The following is a 20,855-nucleotide window of genomic DNA, read 5'->3' on the forward strand; positions in this document are numbered from 1 at the left end:
TTTGTGAAGCAAAATTTGTTTCTTTAAAAATTTTTTTCTCTTAATGTATATATATGTATATATGTGGTGTGTGTATATATATTCAAATTTCTAAATGTTTGTACTTTATTTTGAAAAAAAACATAGTTTACAATTTCATTAAAATTTCTGACAAATTTTATGAATAAAAAATTAATCAGACTTTAATCAAAAACTCATGATTGTATTGTAAGAATTAACTACATTGTTAACAAAATTAAATCACGAATCTGTAAGCGCAATTTAGTTTTTGATTCTTGCATTTCTATGCAAAAATTCAATTTCAAAATTATAAACTAAAAGTTATAAACTATTTTAAATTATCTTAAACAAATAATTCTAATGTAATAAAATAATCTCAGATAAAAAATTTATAAATTAGAATATTACTTCACATTTGTGTTTTACTATTATTCTATTTTCTTTATACTAATTTTTCAATTGACAAATTGATTGAAACTATTCTATTTTATTCCATGTACTTGATATATTTGTACATTTAGTATAAATCGAAGAGAAACATTTCGTTATTTCTCAATTATTCTTGTCTTGCTTTCATTCAGTTGATCACCAATACTGGTTACATCGTATACGCTATTAAAGAATCTCTCTCTCTCCCTCGTACTTACCGCACACATTTTCGTATTTTCTCACTATAGCTTCAACATACACGGCATCGCGCACACCACGTTGCACGATCTCTTTATATCCGATGGCGATGATATCCGGGTCGTTGGCGAAGAGTCCACGATCGAAGCATCGGACCATCGTCCGTAGGTCCAGGTGATTAATCAGGAAACGCAACTTCTGCAGCAGACCCTTACGCGACAGATTGCACAAACCTGCACGCCACGTGACATTACACACACGATGAAGGCGTGTGGAACGCTTCACTATCAGGCGTGTTACCACGATCACGATTTCATAGAGATCCTCTCGTACAAGTATACTCATTTCACACCCATACACACACACTCTGCGACCGAAACAATCACTTTTAACGGATGATGGGAGGAGAAGTTGAGTGAGGACGAACGAAGATCAACGAACAATTATAAACAAGTTCGCTCAATGAACTGCAGGACAGTGTCGTGTTTATCTTAATTTTAAAAAATATTGCTTGCGCGATAATGATAACGGTAAACTGATACGATTCGATATCGCTTGCCTGACCTCCCGATATATAAAAATCACATCAATTTGCCGTTACTATTGCAGCAAATAAAACTCTCCTCCGACACGTTCACCGTCGCTGTCGCACTTCATCTGCTCATGCCTACCTACCACGCACCAATTATCATCGCACTGTTTCGGAGAGGGCAGTCTCTCTTGTGCGAGAGCGATGTAAACATATCTATATATCTTTATTTCTAAACAATACTCTCGCTTCAATAGTTCGAGTTCCTGCCTTAGGAATGTACAGACTGAAGGAGATGGTCAAAAGTCCGTGAGTTTGGAGTGTCTTTCTTTCCTCTTTAATGAATTTCCGACAAGAGCTCTTTTTCAGATAAGATATAGAGAGAACATCACTACGTATGCTTAGGATGCCTTTTGAGGCGTATACCGAAGCGTACTGAAAAGTTCTAGAATGTGTAACACGAAGTTCTCCGAAACGTACTCTTTGTTAGTAAGAATGTGAAGAATGTGGAGATGTGAAGTTGAATCATTGTGTACCTTAAATTATTGTGCACTTTTTTCGGAATTTGGAAAAATCACTAATGTAATGTTATCTTATTAATCAACAAAAAAGGGAGAGAGAGAGAGATGGGGGAGGGGGGGGAAGAGAGAAGGAGGGAGTAAGAGAGAGAGGGAGAGGGAGAGAGGGGGAGAAAGAATAAGAATGCGATGTGGTTCACAAGCTGTCTGTATAACATTTACCTGAATATTGTAAAACGGTACCCATTAAAAAAAAAAACTGATTATTATTCAGTTAACTAATGAAATATCATTAGTTACTGATATAGTAATCAGTTTATTGAAACACTTAACATTTCTTTTTTTCAAGGGTTCTCCTTGTACTTTTTTAAAATCGATTCAAACATCAAAAGATATTTTTTAACTTTTTAAACTTTCCTCTCATGACATTCTTGCTTGGCACATACAATTTTCCGAATAATTAAATTTAGTCGAATGATTGAGTTCAGGTTTTACTTTGTCTATCTTATTATTAAAATCAGAGTTTAATCTTTAGCAGAGCAAATTTACCGATATTCTTCATAAAATTGGAGCTATAAATGAATAGTACGAGATATTTTTGCCTACTGTTTCAGGTAGCTTTTTGTATGACCAATATTTCAAAAATAGAATACGACATTTCAAATATTCCATCAAATATCGAATATAATAAATGTAGGTGTTATATAACATACATGTGTTATACAATTTTATGTCACATATGTTATGTAGCATCTATACAAGATTAGTCGAAAACTATCTGCTTATGATTCTGAGATAAATTTCATTTGTGAGAATTTAAAAGAATCAAATTATATATTTTTTATATTATAATTATCTTTAAAAGAATTTTTAAAGGAATTAATGATTGCTATATGTAATAATATTTTATTTTTGATGTTGTATATTGATGTTGTTTTTTTTTGTTTTTATTCTCTCATTCTTGCACATATTCTTAGTCTTTACGTTGTTAATTTAAAGTTAACACTCAATTTGAGTGTTATTTCGAACCATTAATACCTAATTAGGTATATTTTTTTGTAAGCGATGTCCGTATGCATTGAATAATTTTTCTTTAATATGTTATCCCCTTCATCCTCTTTCTTATATTGCGGTGTGCTGCTCGTTTCGTATGCATTGATATATAATAATATAGCACTTGACAGTTTTGATTATCCCCATTTATTCAATTAAAAGAAATTGTATTTTACATGGTTTTTAAATTTTATCTAATAAGATTACTATATTTTGCTCTATTACAGAAAATGATTTTAAAATTGTTATCAATTGTCATGATGGACCAACGTTGTCTCAGGTTATAAATATTTATAATAAATATAATAAAAAAAGTAAGGTATTATGAATCAATACAATTTCTAAAAAATACTATAAACTTTTTACCAAAAAAATTTTCCTTAACTTTTAAAATATCCTGTGATAACAACAAAACCCAATTTTGGAGGAAAATCTCCCAACCTGATAACTGTAATGAATGGGCGAATATATCGACCGTATCAGATTTCCTGATACACCCTGACATCGTTTATTCAAATTTCAATATGCAGTATATCAGAAAAATTTAGAGACAGATACTGCACAGATATTGTTACACCCGGCGTGTCGAATCGGCCTAGGCCGACTGGGTCTGTGGGGCTCCGGAAGTATGCTGCACGCGTTTCCGGAGCCTCCCAGTCACGGACCAGGGCAGGACACCCGGAGAGGTTTTAGTGGGTATGTCCCCACCGACACGTCGTAGGCGGGGAAAAGCCCCACATAACCACCAGGCCTCCCCCGGGGCCTGGGGTATGCGGTAACGCATTTCCTCTCCGTTAACAAAAAACAAAAAAAAGGGTCGGTGTGTTTAAGGGTTAAAATACTTACTTTACAATATTAAAAATTGCGTCCGTGCTTCTAAAAGTTGTGGACACTGCACACCCGCGATAACACCGTGCAAACACCGTGCAAACACCGTGCGGTTTCAATGAAGCTACGTTGTTTGCGCATTTTTTATATGTAAGTTTAAATTGAATGGAGGGGGAAAACGATAAATTTATTTTTCTGTTTTCGTTTACTTTATTCATATATCTTTTATCATAAGATAATCTCTTATGTAACTATTAATAAATATCCTGTCGGTTAGATGATAATAATCTGGTGCGCGATAATAAGAGCTGTGAAAACACAGCAAAATTATTTTTGATCTTGCATAACAAGTCAGTGACACCGTTTTATCGATTTATTCCTATAAATGTGTACGCTGAATCACAGATAGGTACACAATTATGTGAATAACATACATGTAATGACATGAAAGGAACATATTAAGAATTAAATAGAATAACATCTCATTAATTGCAAATATTTCTACTTTAGATTTATATTTTTAACATCTTTTCTTCTTATAAATATATTTTATCTTAAGGTACGTATCATAATGTATACATTAATTCTGAGTTTATTAGAATTCCATAAACATTTAAGTGCGATTAATTATATCATTTTACGAATTAATATATAACTATAGAAGGTGGTTTATTTTTATTGTATCAAATTTCGATAACAGATTAAACTAATTTTAAATGAATTTCTCATTAATAAAAATTATATGTGAAAGGTAATTATTAAAATACCTAATCTTAAAAATCAAAATCTACAAACTGATTTTTTTTTCAACAAAATCTGAGAGAAAAGATCATTTTTTTCACATTCATTAAAGAATCTATTCTTAAAATTAATCTGCGGACACTCAATGCTTAGACTTAAAAGATTTTCAAATTGTCACGTTCAATATACAATAAATGAAACGACATTTTAGTATCGATTGTCAACAGATGACCGTATATACACGCGCCTTAAAATACTCTATTCTCTCTCGCAGATTGTTTTTTAACAGCTCGTATGCGTTACATACGAAAAAGGAAATTCAAAAGCAACATACAACGTTTTGACCCCATCGATCCTTTTAGTAGTCGTTAATTTGATTTAACATTCTTAGATTAATTAAGGATGTTTACGCAATGAATAAACAATGAATGGAACAAATCTGTAACCTTCACGGTATCGTTATGATAAATTTTGTGCAGATATTGCATAATACAAATAACTTGTGCGATGATACTATAACATCATTTAAAGATGAACTAGACACAACAATTTAACGTATCTAATCAGTCAATGAATCGTGGCCTTGGCGGATAATTTTAAAAGATCTACAACGTTTACAACGTTACAAATAACTTACGTAATAGTAATTAATTTTATCTTCTTTTTTTGTTATTTCTAAGATTATAATAATAAATAATAATAATAAAAACTTCATACTATTTACTACTATAAAAATATTTTAAGTATGAAATCTTTCTTTTTTTTATTTGAAAAAGAATTTTAATAACCCTTGTCTTTTTGTTGTATAAAAAATGATAAAATTTATAATATTATTCATGTATAAGATATATTTTTTTAAACCAAATGATATGTATTAATATTTTCTACAAAATCTTTTCTCCCAACCTAAGTGGTATTTACCTTTTCAAAAAAAAGGTAAAAAAAGGCGCCTATGTGTGTGCGCGCCTAAAAATCTTTATTCTTTCAACCCAAATAACATGTATTAATTAATATTTTTTACAAAATCTCTTATTCCAACCTAAGTGGTATTTACTTAAATTAAATATTTTGAAATTGTGTAATCTTCTAATAAACATGATATACGTTTATTCAAAAAAATGCGTAAAATTTTATATATATATATATATATAGAGAGAGAGAGAGAGAGAGAGATACATAATTTAAACGTGTATATATATTTATATTTATATTTATATATACGTTTAAATTATGTATCTGACCTTGCTTTAGAAGGTTATGAGTATTATGCATACGAGCATCCACCGTATCGTTTTTATATAATTCACATGACATGTACTCTTCCATAGCTTTCATGAAAAAACGGATTGTTGTCAAAGTTGACAATTGTTATATTATATTTTTTTCAATATCGGCATCGTGTTCTTGTAATGATATTTTATTATCTATTTGCAGCGCAATGTCTGTCTCCTCCACTGACGGACTATTTAAATATTTCTGATCATAATTTCTTTTGCAGCTCAATGTTCAATGCAATCCTTATGTCTGCAATAAATTATAATAAAATATATAAATTCACAATAAAAAAGAATAAAACAAAGCTAGTCAGAGACTCTTACCAAGATTATTGTTAATGACTGACGAATAAAGATCAGGTTAAAGAACCTGTCACGACGGATATGATGATGATGACAAGATGACAAGAAGTACTACACCACATACACCACAAGTACATCACAAGTCGCATACGGCTGACTGATATACGCCAGCGCCACTCGTGTCGAAAATATGAAAAGGAGAATTCCTGAGGGCGACGACGACGTTTCTTAAAGATTAAAGATGAATGTTTAGATTTGCGTCGCGATATCTCCGCTCGTAGGGCACGGAGAGAAAAAATAAAAACACTTTTATTATACAAGTCGTTGTTTGAGACTACTCAGAACTTGATCGGTTCAGCCGTTACTGAGATCTGATAATCTCGCGTGCTTGGAACTCGCTAACTCGCGTAAAAGAGGGTCGGTCTGCGACTTTTATAAAAAAAATTTTTCTACATAGGCGCGAGTCGCGACCGCGCCTCTAGATTTCGAGGATATGTGACAATTCCACAAACATATTACAATCACTTCAGTATTCTGAAATGAAACAAAAGCATGGAAAGACAACTGATGTTTTGTAATTGATGTTTGTAATTGATTATTCGCAAATATGCTATTTTTATTACAAACCAGATGTCACAGACGCGCGTAAAGCGCGCGCAATTTAGTTTTTAATTTTTTTACTTAAAAAAAAATTGAAATGATAAAATTTTATATGAATAATCGTTTGCTAATTCCGCAATGACGGTTGCTCATGAAAAAGCACAGCAAAAAAAACCAATCAGCATCGTGGAAAAGCGCGACAAAGTAGAAACCCCCTTAATTATTTCGCATCTCGCTCGACGACGCTCGACGAGTTATTAATTAAAAACACAGAAATTAATGAAAGAATTAAAAGGGAAGAATTAAAAGGTATAACAGCCAACAGGTGGAATAAAAACCGATTTTAAGTGCAAGTGAAATTGTTCTTAATCATAAACACATGATTGCTACACTAAGTCTATCGCACGATGTTTCATGATATGTCGTTATACATATAAATCTTAACGCATTTTTCTTGCGTGCACCATTTTTTCGAAAATTTGTCTTTTTTTTGTTTACCTTGTCAAGAAAAGGCCCAGCATATTTTGTCTCAGGAACACGATGATATATAGATGTCGTGATATACAATACAATACTTACAGGTTTTTTTTATACATATTTCTGTTTCTCTTATACACACGGTGTACGATTCCTACGATGACATTAAACTAAGTTCGGTTAGAGGTGTGTTGAAGATCTAGTTTAGTGCGCTATGTATATTATGATTTACGTCGCCGTGATGGCAGCATCGTTTTATATCTTTGGATGAAGTAGGGTAAAAATTGATATACTTCGATCTTCGAAAAAAATGTTAAGTTTGAAGCGTACTTAACAAATACACATCTAAATACCTACAACAATCCGATGTATTCAAAGAGATCGCTCGCGAAATTATGTTACATCGCAACTTAATATAAGTTACGGTCTATTCCAACGGAAATTGATCCAGTCAAAAGTCTAATCGAGATACTAACATGATTCAACTATCAACAACGTAACGTGTTTTAAACATATGAAATCAATACGTCGTGAAGGATCGTTTTAACATGCGTAATATAATCTAGCAACCCCATAAGATATCCAGAAGTATAAGAGCAGATTAATACAAGTATCCCCTTATTTATGATGCGGTTACGTCCCGAAATTTCGATCAGAAATTAATCGCAAATCGAATATAGCTTATATTTTATACAAATAAAATATTTATGCAAGATAATAACTTTATTATTAAGAACGATTGTATAAACCTCTGTTTAAGAAATAACAAAACTTTTTTCAAAGATTATAATTCTTAATATATTTGGTATTAAAAAATTAATATTTAACTTAAACATAGATTAACTTCAACAAGTGATTGAAAAACAATATTGAAAATCAACATTTTTAAGATAACTCTTAATATTATAAAATTAATATTAATATTTTAGATTAATGATTAATGAATGCTTCATTAGCTTCGTTACAATTTACTAATTTTTTTAAATTAATAACATGCCGATCATAAGATCTAAAATTTAGTCGTGTTAGTTGTAAGTTTAGGGATACCTGTACTTCGATTTTATCTTCATGATATGAATCTAATTAGCGTAACGTCCCTGCGAACATACATAATACACGATAGGTACACAATCGGATATTCACCTTACAATGTCGTACATTACATTATATATATGTAGTTGGGACTATATATAATTTATAATACAAATACGTAGACACGCGTGTCCAAAGTGCCATCATGAATCGGTCTCTACGTGCGTAAGACAGTTTATTATTTCAGTCTTTGTATAATCTGGTTATCCACAAAACATCGATGTGTGTGTTTGTGACCGATACAAGAAATGTCACTTATGGCATTATACATTTCTACGGTATTTCATAAATCATACTTTATCCGTCAAAAAGGAGACAAATCATCCCTCAATAGAATGGCAAGGTTCAAAGATCAGAAATGATCGTTGTAAAATTGTCAATGACTTTTTGTTAATTGGAACCTTATCATCGGTTAACGTACGGTTTATGAAATACTGCGTACACAATATACGTATATAATTCTTTCGCAAAGTTATTCTCACAATATTTAAATTAAAGGAGTAGAGATACATTGCATATTTCTATTTGTCTTGTGTCTCGAGTGGGAGCGAATTTTCTGGTAGAAGCGCGCGTGAGAAAAAAGGCGATTCTCGTTTGGAATATTTCCGATAAAATCGTGCTGCTACAATCTTTTTATATGTATATATATATATATATATTTTTTTTTTTACTACTAATTTTTTCGTTTCCCTTCTTCAACAGTATTATACAATTGTCACAACATATACATACAATAAAAGTATTTAATAGAGTTCATTTAATAGATCCTAAGAAGTTAATGTGGATAGTCATAACGTGAATAATAAATAACGATCAACAATCTGTTTGAAAACGGAAAACAAGTGTGAACAGTAGAGTCTATATCTAGGAACGTGTAGAGTATTTACAAGTGACACAGACTGTTTCTTTAATTTAATTCGTACACATTCTTTTTTAAATTACCGATGAGATCGATGGATTCTATTACAATACTTATATCAAACCTTACAGGCCTCCCAGGTTTTTATATATTAATTTTCTATTTGGTTTTTCTTTCTATCTCTTTCTCTCTCTTGTCTGCCGATTTAGATGCGATTCGTCTAGATGAAATCTTACGATTCGTTAAATCGTGTGTTACATTTTCTTAACGACTATCACCGTTTTAGGTGCACTTGAATGACTTTTTCAAAAGTGAGTGCGATATAGCTATCTTGTGGTGCATACACCAATTGCTACTTGAATGTTTTTTTATGAAACATAATTTATAAATCTATAACTGGTATTTATAAATCTATTTCATGATAAAACAATTATGGTAAACAATTACAACGTAATATAAATGTATATAATTATTTTGTAAAGATACTTTGACTCGCTTCTGTTTTTCGTACAAACGTCATTAAAAAATGCAGCCTAAACAAGAATCAATTATCCAGTTCTAAGAAAAAGCAAGCTTTTTTAATTCATCAATTGATCCCATCAAGCGTAAATGCAATTTGGCTCTATTGCATTTGCGTATAATGCGACTAAACAATTGATGAATTAAAAAAAAATCGCTAATTTCAAGGACTCAAACGTAATAGAGATCTAACAAAATTAACAACGCACTAAAACGTCTATTTATAACATTTCTCATATAGAGCATTTTTAGAATTATTATTATATATGGAACGATATTCTGGGAGGGGTTATTTAAGAAATAAATATTCGCGCGAATAATAGAAAGTCGCTTAGCGACTCTCAGCGTGATCTTACATCCAAAACGTCTAATAAATTCGACTCGATTTGTTCGAGACTCTGGATTACTTTTCCTTCTTAATTATACGTACGGGAAGGTAAAAGAATAAAAACATCAGAGGCAAAAACAGAAGTAATGCACAGGGCATCAGGAAACTTTCGATAGGCACTTTCGATTAATTGAATTAGTCTTACCACTAATTCCCTGATACCCTAGACTCGTGAACATCCGTTTACAGAGAGTCAGTAGGAAGCAGCAAACAATATACTGAGAAAAAACAGGATTGTAGGATAAACAAGTTAAAAGGGCAGGAGGGAGAGACGGCGATAAGGCTGTCATAAAATTTGCAGACTGGAAATGGGAGGGGAGAGGGGAAGGGCATTAGAAGAGCGTTTTGGTTCACTTTTTCTCTTCCACTCGTTTGGAGATAATTTATCACATCGTACATTTCGATATATACCGTACGACGTCGGCGTAAAGGCGATCACCACATATCCACATGCGCGCACACACGCATGCACGTATGCGTATTGCGTCTCCACATGCAACACCTGCACATACATATTCAGGAAAGCGCATCAATTCTGAACGATAATATCCTTTGGTCAAATTCGAAGACAATTTTTTTGCAGCCCGCAACGTTAACGATTAAAAAGATCGCCATTAATATTCGATCGTTAAAATATTGAAATTCTTATAACGAACAACCTACGTACTGGAGGAAAATTGACTCCAAGTTAATGAGTTCTCAAGTTTAAATACAATTATTTGTGGAGAGTGTTGTAAAGTTCATTAATCTTACGAACGTATTGTATGTGCTTTGCACGTGGGGACTCCTATATACGCACATATCTATCTGTATTTATATTTACATTACTATTTGTTCAGTAATGTCTTCTCAAGCGTTCACATTTCAGTACGTCGTAGTCGTGGGGGGAAATCGGCGGACGATCGCGCGACAGATCGAGAGTCGTTACCAGTCGTAGTCGTGTTGATGAAAGGGATTGGTGCATGGTTGTTGGGCGTGTAGTTGGATAGTCGGTTTTACGACATCGAATTCCCTACCCACCACTTCACTGTAGATCTATCAAACAGGAAAGTTACATGTCATAAATTTTTCTCTATATAATACGTATACCATCATTTGGAGTATAATTAATTTTGTTCTCGTGGCAAAGTACAGATAGGATTTCTTTGTTCAGCGAGTGTGTGAGCCTTTCGTAGAAGATGCGAGGCAATAAAGCCGACAGCGTCTTCCTCCGTTACATTTTGTTTGTTTTGTTTGTTTGTCTTTCTTTTTTTTTTCTTATTCGTAGAAATATTACGTCCTCTCTTTGCCGGACGTTTTTTTTTAATGAGAATGGTTTTACTGAACCTGGAAGCTCCTACGAATATACTCGTCCTCTCCTTTGCCAGTCATACCGTAATTATATCCACCTTCGCCGCCACCTCCGCCATTCAAAAATGGATTCGTTGGATTGCCTGGGCCTGCAAATCGGTGAAAAAATTAGATAAATTAGACGCTGAGGTGATAGAAAGTCAGATTCAAAGTAATTACTTTGGTAGAAGAAAAAAGAAGAAAGAAAAGAAATTTCACCAAATTTAATGAAACGTCAAAAATTTTTCTACCAGAGTAGTAATATAAGAATTCCACCTCGTTTTGCTCTCTGGGAAAATATCTTTCTAATGGAATCGCTCCTCACCTCCGTTAGCACCGGGTACCGCGAGATTTCCACCAGCAGTCTGATAAGTCGCCCCGTAGCCTGCATCCTGATTAGCCAGTTCATGCAAGCGAGTGGAGCTAAGAGCTCGCGGTATAGCGTTGCTTGGTACACCGTGTGGTGCCAAATGGGTAGCCTCGGCTACTTGATGCGGATCTTCCGTCTGCGGTAATTCGGATACAAAGCCGGTATCTTTTCTGTAGAAATTGATGAACACGAAGACCGCCAGGACGATAATGCAGATAAGACCGTACGTTCGGAAAACATTGGTCGTACCTGCGATTGTCAAATTAATACATTATTATGTAATCAGGATGTTTACTATCGAGAAAAATTTTAATTTATATTCTATCTTTCTGACAAAATTGTTTTTTTCATAATTTTTTTTTTATAAATGCAAAATGTCGGTAATCGTAAAATAACAGTAAAATTTATTTGAAAAAGCTACAGAAGCTATATATTATTGAATATTAAAAATTTACCATAAGCTGCAACGAACATGCCACCGATTACTGCACCGCAACCTCTTCCAAGTCCATGATGAAGTCCTTGAAGAACACCTTGCGCACTCGAACGCAATTGCGGCGGTGTATTGTGAGCGATATAACTGCAGCATGCCGCCCATACTGCCGCATGCGTAATACCCTGAATGAATTCGAAGGGCAACACCCACCATGGATTTTTTAGCCAAGATATGTAGAGGAATCGGAGAACATTTCCGCCTAGACCCAGACACAGCACCTGAAATACGCGGTTTTATAAGCATCAATGGAGCATGGCAAATCAATATATATTTTTTAAGTTTTTGTTTACTTGAAAATGATATTACCTTAAGCTATAAATGCAAAATTGATAGCTAAATTAAAACTGTCAAGTATTAACATAGTTTCGTAATTAAATTCTTTGTTCTGACAAGATTTTTCTAACTTTGAAAAATAAAAATTTATTTGAAAAAAAACAGAAAAATTACGCTTTTAATATGTAACTTTATAATTAAACAAATTGTAATATTGCTCGTTATTTTGGCCTACATCAATTTATCGTTGACATAAACGAGCTTGTCTGTTTGTTATTTTCTAATTAAAATTTACACAATTATAACACAATTGCAATAATCTATTATTATATTAAAGTGATTAATTTCACAAGATTCGTTTACCTTAACATGCCCCATTTGTCGGATAAGTTTGAAGCTGAAGAAATACGCGAAGATCTCAGAAATATGATTGATTACGGATGCAACGCCGAAGAGAGTCGGCGAGCCGCCATAATCCTGAAGGTGCCAAAATAGAAAGGTGAAAATCAATCCAATGCCAAATCCCATAAACCATGCGACGAAGAGAAACGACGCGCATTTTACATTCTTGAATTGCTTCAGCACCGTCACCCATTCCGGTATTTCTTTCATCGTTTGAGCGAACATTTTGGTCTAAAATCAGGAAGTCGTTAGAATACCGCAAGGATACTTGTAATGCTGATAATTTAAATTATAGATTATTTTAGATAATAAGATTTCTTCACTTAATAGCATACACACGATTTGTTTTTATCACTCTTCCGTTTCACTTCGCTAATTAATGTTATGTAAACATAATAAGAACTTTCTATTTATAAATGTGTTTCGATAAAAAATAGATACAAACCTTCCCCTCGGGAGGTGGAGGAGGCTTAGGATCGGGAGCGGAAGAATCCTGAAGCCCAGGCAGATTAAGCTGCTGGGATAACTGACTTTGAAGTTGCTCTTCCCGCGTTGGCTCAGTCGGAGGTTTCACCACCTCCTACGTATAAAATATAATTAATAAATTTCATATATAGAAGATGGAATTAAACTTTATTTCTCTCTGTAGCAATTAATCGTTCGAAATTTCTGCATTAAAAGAGGAGAGAAAGAAAAAGATAGAAAGTTTATGAAGTCTATAAGTGAGAAATATATTTCCGAAGAAAAATGTTTCTTATTGATCTTTTTATACAATTTTTAAGCAACAGTATTTAAAATATAATGTAGATGTTGAAGAGAACTTACCGGCTCAGCGGGAGCAACATCATATTTGAAATTAATTTGCGTCGCTGTTATCAACGCGGCGCCCATCAAAACGCTGAATATTGCGAAACAAATTGTGTAATTTTTCTCTCTCTCGTCAGGTTTACAAGGATGATCCGGAAACGCGGTACTGTGATCGAGAGCGATTCCAACGAAGAACATAGCCAAGCCCCATCCGAGACTTCCAAACATGCGTTGATGACCATATCTGATGATTAAGATGCATTTTACGTAAGTTTATGATTATTAAATGCTTAAGTCTTAAAGTTGAAAGATCGTGTCGAAGCAATTTATTATTTTTCTCGAAAGTGTTTTAATGAAAACAAGAACAAAATAAAATTGCCACATATTCTTCAACGAATATTCTTCAACGAATACCTATACTGGTTACGTTACCTATCGGCGTCTTCACCGAGTAAAGTAATAACGGCTGAATCGGCTAATGTTATGGCAGGCGCCGAAAAAAATTCACCGACTACTACCAATAATAGCAAGAGGAAGAATGTTTTTTGAATATCCTAAAATCACATTTAGTCAACATATTAAATTATTTTTTTTGTCTGCAGATCTCTTAATGCACTGATTAATATTATTAATATTATATTAATGTATATTCTGCAGACACAAATTATTGCGCATAATAAGAGTCAGACTTACCCCTAATCTGTAGACTATAGAACTGAAAAGTGGCTTCACCCAATCCGAGTGCTCTTTCTCGTTATAATTCATGGCGGTTTTAACTGGCATAGGTGATAACCGATCTGAGTCGAAAGGACTCTGAAACAGTCTTGTGCTCCTGCGACTCCTCACCAATGGCATATCCATATTTCTTTCGTTTTCCTCCTCACTGTCATTAATTTTGATCATATCATCCTCGTACGAGAACGTTTGCTTCTTCTCCGTGTCTCGTTTTACCATTATCTTTTCCGGTGGTGGCTTCACGCGCGTTTTGGGACGAACGTAAGCCTTCTTCGGGACTGTTTGATCGGTTACCGGTTCATTCTGCAAAACAAACACATTTTATTAATGTATTCATAATTGTGTAATTTTATTGTGCAATATTGACGAAGACCGCACACTAAAAATTATTTGAAACTATATAATTAAATCAATCGTAACTTTTTTCAAGCGAAACACGCATGTTTTCATGACAGAATTTGATATATTAGCGAATTAAGATATTTATAATTTTATTGTATGTATAGGTAAAAAAATACAAGCGTTTGTACCTTCATGAAGCGTTTATACTCCAACACGTCGGCTGGACGATTTTTCTCCTGCAACGCTTCCAGGTCGATCCCTCTCGCATCCGCATCGTCGCTTTCGGATAACAACTTGTATTTAAGTTCTCCGACATCGCCCTTATCCGTGACGGATGTTTGTCTCCTGACTCTGTTGTTTCTCAAGTCGTATGCGATGTTATCGAAATCTGTAACATCATTCCTCTCAATGTCGTAAGATCCGAATGTACTAAATTCTTTTGGTTTTGGTTTCTTCATATAATCAAATATCTCGTTATCGTCCGTACTTCGTCGTAATCTTTCGAAGACAACATTGGACGCGACCTCCAGATATTCTTCTTTATTCTCGGGGTAATATAGCTCCTCCAGTTTGGTCGATCTTTTTACAATTCTCAGCTCCCTGTTAGATGCCACCAGATACGTCGATATTCTGTCGTTCGATTCATTTTTGCCCATGCAAGAGGTGGGCGGAGGCTGAATGAAACCCAATGGCAGAGTGAAGATGATCCAGCAAGAAAGGGAAGCCAATAGAATAAGTTTACCCTTTTGCCATCTACGAACAAATGAAAACAAAATGTAAAAGTTCACTTATTGTTTCTGTCTTTTTTTCATTTTCGAGTATGCATATTCTCAAAAAGGCGGAAATGCTTGCCGCTTACAGTTTCAATTTTTTTTGCGTGTCCCTGGCCTCATTATGTTCTGGACTGGATAGTTGATAATGAGTGATAAGAGCACTTGTTTGGCGAGCAAAAATTCACGGATTTGATAAATTTTTGTTTACATTTACGAGGAAAGACCTATATCTACAATTTCTAGGCCACCCTTCCCTATACTTTGAAATCGGAGTCTAGCTGTATTTTTTAATTATTTTTATTTGTTGAACAATTATGAAAATTTGTTTTATTTTTTAACAAGAGCTGTTATCTTCATTAAATATTATAATAACATTAAAAATACATTTATATTTTATATCGCCGGTAAAGTAACATGTTCAATTATTGCTTAAAGGAAATTTCTTTATCTCGAATCAAGTGAGATATCGAGTGAGAAAAAATAAAATAATTTTTAAAAGCGATTTAAACCATTCGTTTTAGAACTTGTTCTTTTTGTCTCGATAAACAGATTATATTTCTCTTTCGTCGATCTTTCGTTGTTTTTTAATTATCTTATTAGACTTCTCTCTTCATTGCATAATAAAAAAAATATAAGATTAGTAGGTATATATACGCGTCATTTGCGTATCGAGCGAATCACTCCCGAGCAAAGATCACGCATGACAAACATCATTTACTGATTTCAAATTGTTAAAAAATCAATAACCTCAAATTGATAAGGCTTCCTTAGCTAGCATTTATCTTTAATCTAAATAGTGTTATCACAAAATGATCTCTTCTATATTATCTTTTCCAAAGTATAGTGCCACAGTCCAGCGACTATCTTTTGACGCGTTAGGATACTTTAATGCAGGACTTTGAAAAGAGGAATATCGGCCTCACCTGTCGGCCAAAGAGCCCCAGAAGGGAGCGCTCAGGAACTCGATGAACGGCCTCAGACCGATGAGAAGGCCGCACTGAGCCGCGTTCATGCCCATCTGCTTGAAGTATACCCCCATAAGCGGGAAGAGGGAACCGAAGGCCGAGTAGAAGAAAAAGTAGAAGGTCTTCACGGTGAGGAGCTCTTGGTCAACGGTGCCGAAGAGGTACTCCAGGATGTCGCTCTTACCGCGAATCTTGTGCGTGGCCTCCTTCGGCTGGGGGTACATGGTGGGATCGACCTCACCCTCGGCCTGCGGGTCCACCAGCGGCCTGGCGGATGGCATCTGGGGGAGGGTTCTGCCCGACGGTGGTTGGCCGTCGTTCGACATACCGTAGTCGTAATCCTCGTGTCCATAGTTCTGCATGATTGTTACGAGCTACGAGCTCGCCTTCGTCCGACGGTTCGTATTTTCCCAGCCACCGGATGGATGGAACGCGCACCCCCCGTTACATTCGCGCACCGCGACAGACCACCCGTTCACCCGTTCCACTCCTTTGGGTTCACCGTCGAGCCTCCGCGGACTGGACTCTCCGATTATATCGAACCTGTCAAACCGGTGCTCGGTTCTCGGTTCTCGGTTCTCGGTTCTCCTTCGCGGTCGAATCGATGTCGGGGCTGTATGGGGCAGCTTTACTTCCAAAATCAATAAACATGCTACTGCGCCGGCGCCGCCTAACTTTTATCCTCTTGCTACCCCTGCCCAACGCGATATTGTCTCAATGCCATATCGACGTAGTCAGTCTTTCGGCGGATACTATTTTTGCTCTTCCTCCAGTTTCGTTGTTCTACAATCTGTCATCCTTTTCTCTCCTCTCTTCGAAGAATAGAGCGACGGAACGGCTATCAGAGTTTATCCGATTGGATTTATCATAGATCAAACTTTCACACGAATTAGACGAAACTCACTTAACTTTTAAAGATCAACTCTAACTAATCTTTACTTGGCGAAAATGTTAAGAAAAATCATCGTCGTCGTTGCAACTCTCTGATACACAACCGTCATAGCTAAGTAAAAATTAAAATTCTATCGAGACTATGTGAAATTCAAGAATAATGTTTGAAAAACATAATTTTTCTAAAATAAAGTCCTGCAAAAGCCTTTCTTTATCAATTGCTAATAACTCGGAAGACATTATTAATACATTATTAATTACAGTTCAATTTGTCAAGGGATTTGTCATTAAAATTAGCGCGATTCGTATACCACCTTACAATTTTCTCAAACTATAAAGATATGCTGTCCAGAAGTAGATGCGTGTATGTATTTGTATCTGTGTGCATAAGACAAAAAACAACGATTTATAGGAAGAAATAAATAATAGTTGCTTTATTGCGTCGTCATAGTACTTTATAAATATGCATTATATGAGATTAAATAATTAACAGTTTCTTATGTACAGTTTGCTGTATATAACGAATAACTTTCATGCTGGTACATGGTTTTCTCTGGCAGTTTTTAAATGGCTTTGGGTATTAGGTCCATATGCGACTGTGCGGGACATGCCGAAGAAGCTGCGGTAGACGATGGTGCGGGTTTGGGTGGTCCTTGGAACATGCAAGTTTTCGCTGTCTTCAGAAGACGGCCGTTGTTCGCAGTTCGCCAATAGACCGTGCGGACCGCCTGCTTTCCAGCGACGTAGCTAACAGCACCACCAACCAGCATCTGCGAATAAAATTAGATGGATTTGATATAAAGAATAACGTGTGTATATGTATGTGTGTGCGTAGTAAGAATTATATCAAAGAAAGAACAAATATTTGCAGAAAAGAATAAGTAACAATCGCTGATATCTGTACAAATGTTTCTTTGTTGTGGAAAACTTTCTGTAGTGCATGTTAAATGACCAATGAGAGTAGTGATGAGTTCAGAATAAAAAATATATTAAATCTCATTGCAATTATTTAATAAAAATGTTGAATTGTTTAGAATAGTTTTCGAGATTAAAAAGATTTAGAAAATCTTGGTCGTATTAACAATTTTAAAAGTTTTTGAAATTTTTTCTTTTGTAACATTTTACAATGTTATTTTAATTCACTCTCAATTTTATCCACAGATAATATTTTTATTTTTCTAAATTTAGTAAAAAAACTTTGAAAAGCATTGAATATTTCGAAAGTTTGGAACGTTTGAAAAATACTTGAATATTTTTTTTTTTTTTTTTTAAATTAAAAATAATTCCATTTTCAAGAATGTTAAATGTTTCAGATATTTATAAAATTGTACTTTCAAAGAAGAATGGATCTATGGATTCAAGAGTTTCAAGGCATTCAAAGATTTTCAAAAGTTTTCGGGATTCTCAAAAATGATTGATTTCCAGCACAATTAATACTCGAAGCAATTCGAATCTTGGACAATCGAATTATTCAAAAACTTACTAAAAGAAGATTCGAATAAGGAAAAAACAAAGGGACAAAGAGATCCTTTTCCTTTTGTTACTTGTTGAACGAATGTGAGAGAAGAAAGGTTTGACGTTTCCTTTGTCTTACAGGATATTAGAAACAAGGAGATAGAATCAATGAGAATCTAGCTAGTCTAGCTCTACGTGATGCCTTCATCAAAAGAATTGCTCCTTGTACATACTCGTGTTAGTAAACGTTAAGGCAATTGTGTCTTTCTTAAGACTCAAAGTTCCAAAGTGAAATTTAAGATAAAATATAAGGACTTACCTTGCGTATGTGCGGTTTGATATATACTGCAAGTATTGACTAGATCGTTTAAATGCAACTTGATAGCTTTCGTGTGATATCAAGAGCTGTTATGCGTACGCGCTGTGCCCCTTATTTGTGCTTCATTTGGTCGTTCAGAGGTAAGAACCAGTACTGATGCCCGGAGTCGCGCATGCCGGTATTTTATACGATAAATACAACGTCACGCGTCGCCGAGATAAGGAGTCTCACGCGTCATTCACGACAATTGCTGTCTCCGCCGGGGAGAGGATTTTTGTCCTCCTCGAGCGGACAAGGGGAGGGCTGTGCACGATAATTGCGACGCACGAGCGCGCGTGTCTCGAGGGTCTTATTTGGCCTTTATCAACATTTAAGCGGAATTGATAAACTTTGAGCGCGGCACTGACGCATCTTCGCGGGCAAAGAGCCGGAATGGCACGGAATATGGACTATGTACGGTGTACCCTGTATATACTTGCAGGATCGGCAAAATTGACGTTTAGCTGTCTATGTTACGGCTTGACGTAAAATTACGGGAGATAATGCGGGAAACAAAATGCAGCACAGACGAGTGTTGTAATAATAAACAAAACATGTTGTGTCGCCTTGTGTCGTACGTATCTCATCCGCATCGGTCGTCGACTTATCACTATTTAAGTAACATAAGCGGAACAACGTAAAGAATAATTACTTAAAAAATTGAGACTAAAGTTTTGTTTTTTTTTTTTAATCCGTATACTTTTAAATCATTTTACGTACGCATATTGAAAATATAGAAACAAGCAAAGATCAAAACATATAAAACAGAAACAAGTATCATTCAAACGAATCATTGTCAAAATTAATCGTGATTGATCGAAAAGTGACTTAATAATTATTTTGGAATCATTTTGATGTCATTTGACTTTGACGCCATTTTGTGATGTCATAATGACTTTTTGTTTTGCTTGGAAGATTCAAAGATACGTTTAAAAATAAGAACATCCAGACAAATCGCACGTGTGGTACTTAAAAAGATACTTCAAACTTAATTTATCAGTAAAACAATTAATAAGGCGATTAATAATCGAATTGCTTAAATATCGATATATCACGATAATACAAGATACATTCTTTCTGCGTAATATAAATTTTATTTTTTTCAAATGTCATTTAGATAATCAGACGACGTACTGTAACCTGATTAAAAAATAACATGCAATAGTACAGAAAATTTTCCACCAGTATTCATTAAGAATACGAGTTGAGAGGAATACGAATATATCAGCGTCTAAAAATATCTAAACGGAACCCGATAACGAACCGTATCTTTTTGCAACCGCGTTTAATCCGCGCGTGTCTGTAGATATTGCATCTCTGCAATCGCGATATCTGATCATAGATCTAACATGAATGCAATACGTGAGTCTTTGAAACTCTGATTGTTTTCAGCTTTGTTTCAATAGCTCGGTTTCTGGTCTTACGCTTTTACGATATGTATGCGACAACTTGTTTTTCAAACCTTTTTATTATTTAATTATTCTGTTGTAATTACCGTTCACTCAATATCTCTTTTTCAGTCTGTCTAGCATATTATTATAAAATTATCGTAGAGAGACAGATGTGTCGAAATAGATACAACCAGGGGGAGAAAATAGATGACATAATCGTACGTTTTCGATGTCTGACTATTTCTGAGTGAATTTTAATTCTAAAGTTTCACTCAAATTTTTCTTACATTAGCACTTCTTTGAGTGAAAATTCATACACAAAAAATCAAGATTTTTTCAACATTTAAGAATTTTTTATATTTTACTTGAAAATTGATGTTAGAACAATTAAATTATTTTAATGTAAACAAAATCTTATTAATGCTATTTTAAGTTATCAAAATTTTAATAATAAAAATTT

General features: G+C 34.4%; 3 protein-coding genes and 1 long non-coding RNA gene across 7 annotated transcripts in view; 1 reads left to right on the forward strand and 3 right to left on the reverse strand.

Annotated features, from left to right (window-relative positions):
• The window catches only part of LOC105195577 (double-stranded RNA-specific editase Adar), a 14,938-nt gene extending 13,484 nt beyond the window's left edge, over positions 1-1,454 (reverse strand). Inside the window, exon 1 of one of the 2 annotated variants that reach the window (XM_039457840.1) lies at positions 648-1,454. In XM_039457840.1, the coding sequence (XP_039313774.1) occupies positions 648-972 (325 nt within the window). In that variant the 5' untranslated portion in view covers positions 973-1,454. The remainder of the gene's footprint in view (positions 1-647) is intronic. The other variant, XM_039457839.1, reaches the window with a different exon arrangement.
• The window catches only part of LOC120359640, a 16,337-nt gene extending 2,332 nt beyond the window's left edge, over positions 1-14,005 (forward strand). The window contains exon 2 of the long non-coding RNA XR_005576422.1: positions 13,623-14,005. This is a non-coding gene — a long non-coding RNA (uncharacterized LOC120359640). The remainder of the gene's footprint in view (positions 1-13,622) is intronic.
• On the reverse strand, positions 6,815-17,345 carry LOC105195501 (major facilitator superfamily domain-containing protein 6). Of its 3 annotated transcripts, XM_011160942.3 has the most exons (12): positions 16,259-17,345; positions 15,050-15,315; positions 14,751-14,950; positions 14,179-14,523; positions 13,918-14,039; positions 13,504-13,729; positions 13,124-13,258; positions 12,640-12,909; positions 11,963-12,221; positions 11,463-11,756; positions 11,135-11,247; positions 6,815-10,843 (listed from the first exon to the last, which is right to left on the reverse strand). In XM_011160942.3, the coding sequence occupies exons 1-12, from the start codon at positions 16,660-16,662 to the stop codon at positions 10,733-10,735; spliced, it is 2,745 nt and encodes a 914-aa protein (XP_011159244.1). In that variant the 5' UTR covers positions 16,663-17,345; the 3' UTR covers positions 6,815-10,732. The 3 variants fall into 3 exon arrangements, with proteins under 3 accessions (XP_011159244.1, XP_011159250.1, XP_011159236.1); XM_011160948.3 differs by having other exon boundaries at positions 11,182-11,247; positions 14,751-15,315; XM_011160934.3 differs by having other exon boundaries at positions 14,751-15,315.
• A 251-nt stretch (positions 17,346-17,596) lies between these two features.
• LOC105195495 lies at positions 17,597-19,176 on the reverse strand. The gene is made up of 2 exons (XM_011160921.2): positions 18,966-19,176; positions 17,597-17,961 (listed from the first exon to the last, which is right to left on the reverse strand). The coding sequence occupies exon 2, from the start codon at positions 17,959-17,961 to the stop codon at positions 17,755-17,757; it is 207 nt and encodes a 68-aa protein (XP_011159223.1). The 5' UTR covers positions 18,966-19,176; the 3' UTR covers positions 17,597-17,754.
• Between the last annotated feature and the right edge of the window lie 1,679 nt (positions 19,177-20,855).

Source organism: Solenopsis invicta, chromosome 15, assembly GCF_016802725.1.
Source record: "Solenopsis invicta isolate M01_SB chromosome 15, UNIL_Sinv_3.0, whole genome shotgun sequence".
Lineage (NCBI taxonomy): Eukaryota > Metazoa > Arthropoda > Insecta > Hymenoptera > Formicidae > Solenopsis > Solenopsis invicta.

What these genes read in the sequence shown, in the direction of transcription:
- LOC105195495 (XM_011160921.2), bottom strand. Translation starts at nt 17,961, where the DNA reads ATGCTGGTTGGTGGTGCTGTTAGCTACGTCGCTGGAAAGCAGGCGGTC.
- LOC105195501 (XM_011160934.3), bottom strand. Translation starts at nt 16,662, where the DNA reads ATGCAGAACTATGGACACGAGGATTACGACTACGGTATGTCGAACGAC. An exon ending in CTATAGTCTACAGATTAGGG is followed by an intron (nt 14,040 to 14,178) that starts GTAAGTCTGACT and finishes ATGTGATTTTAG; the next exon opens with GATATTCAAAAAACATTCTT. An exon ending in CTCGGTGAAGACGCCGATAG is followed by an intron (nt 13,730 to 13,917) that starts GTAACGTAACCA and finishes CTTAATCATCAG; the next exon opens with ATATGGTCATCAACGCATGT.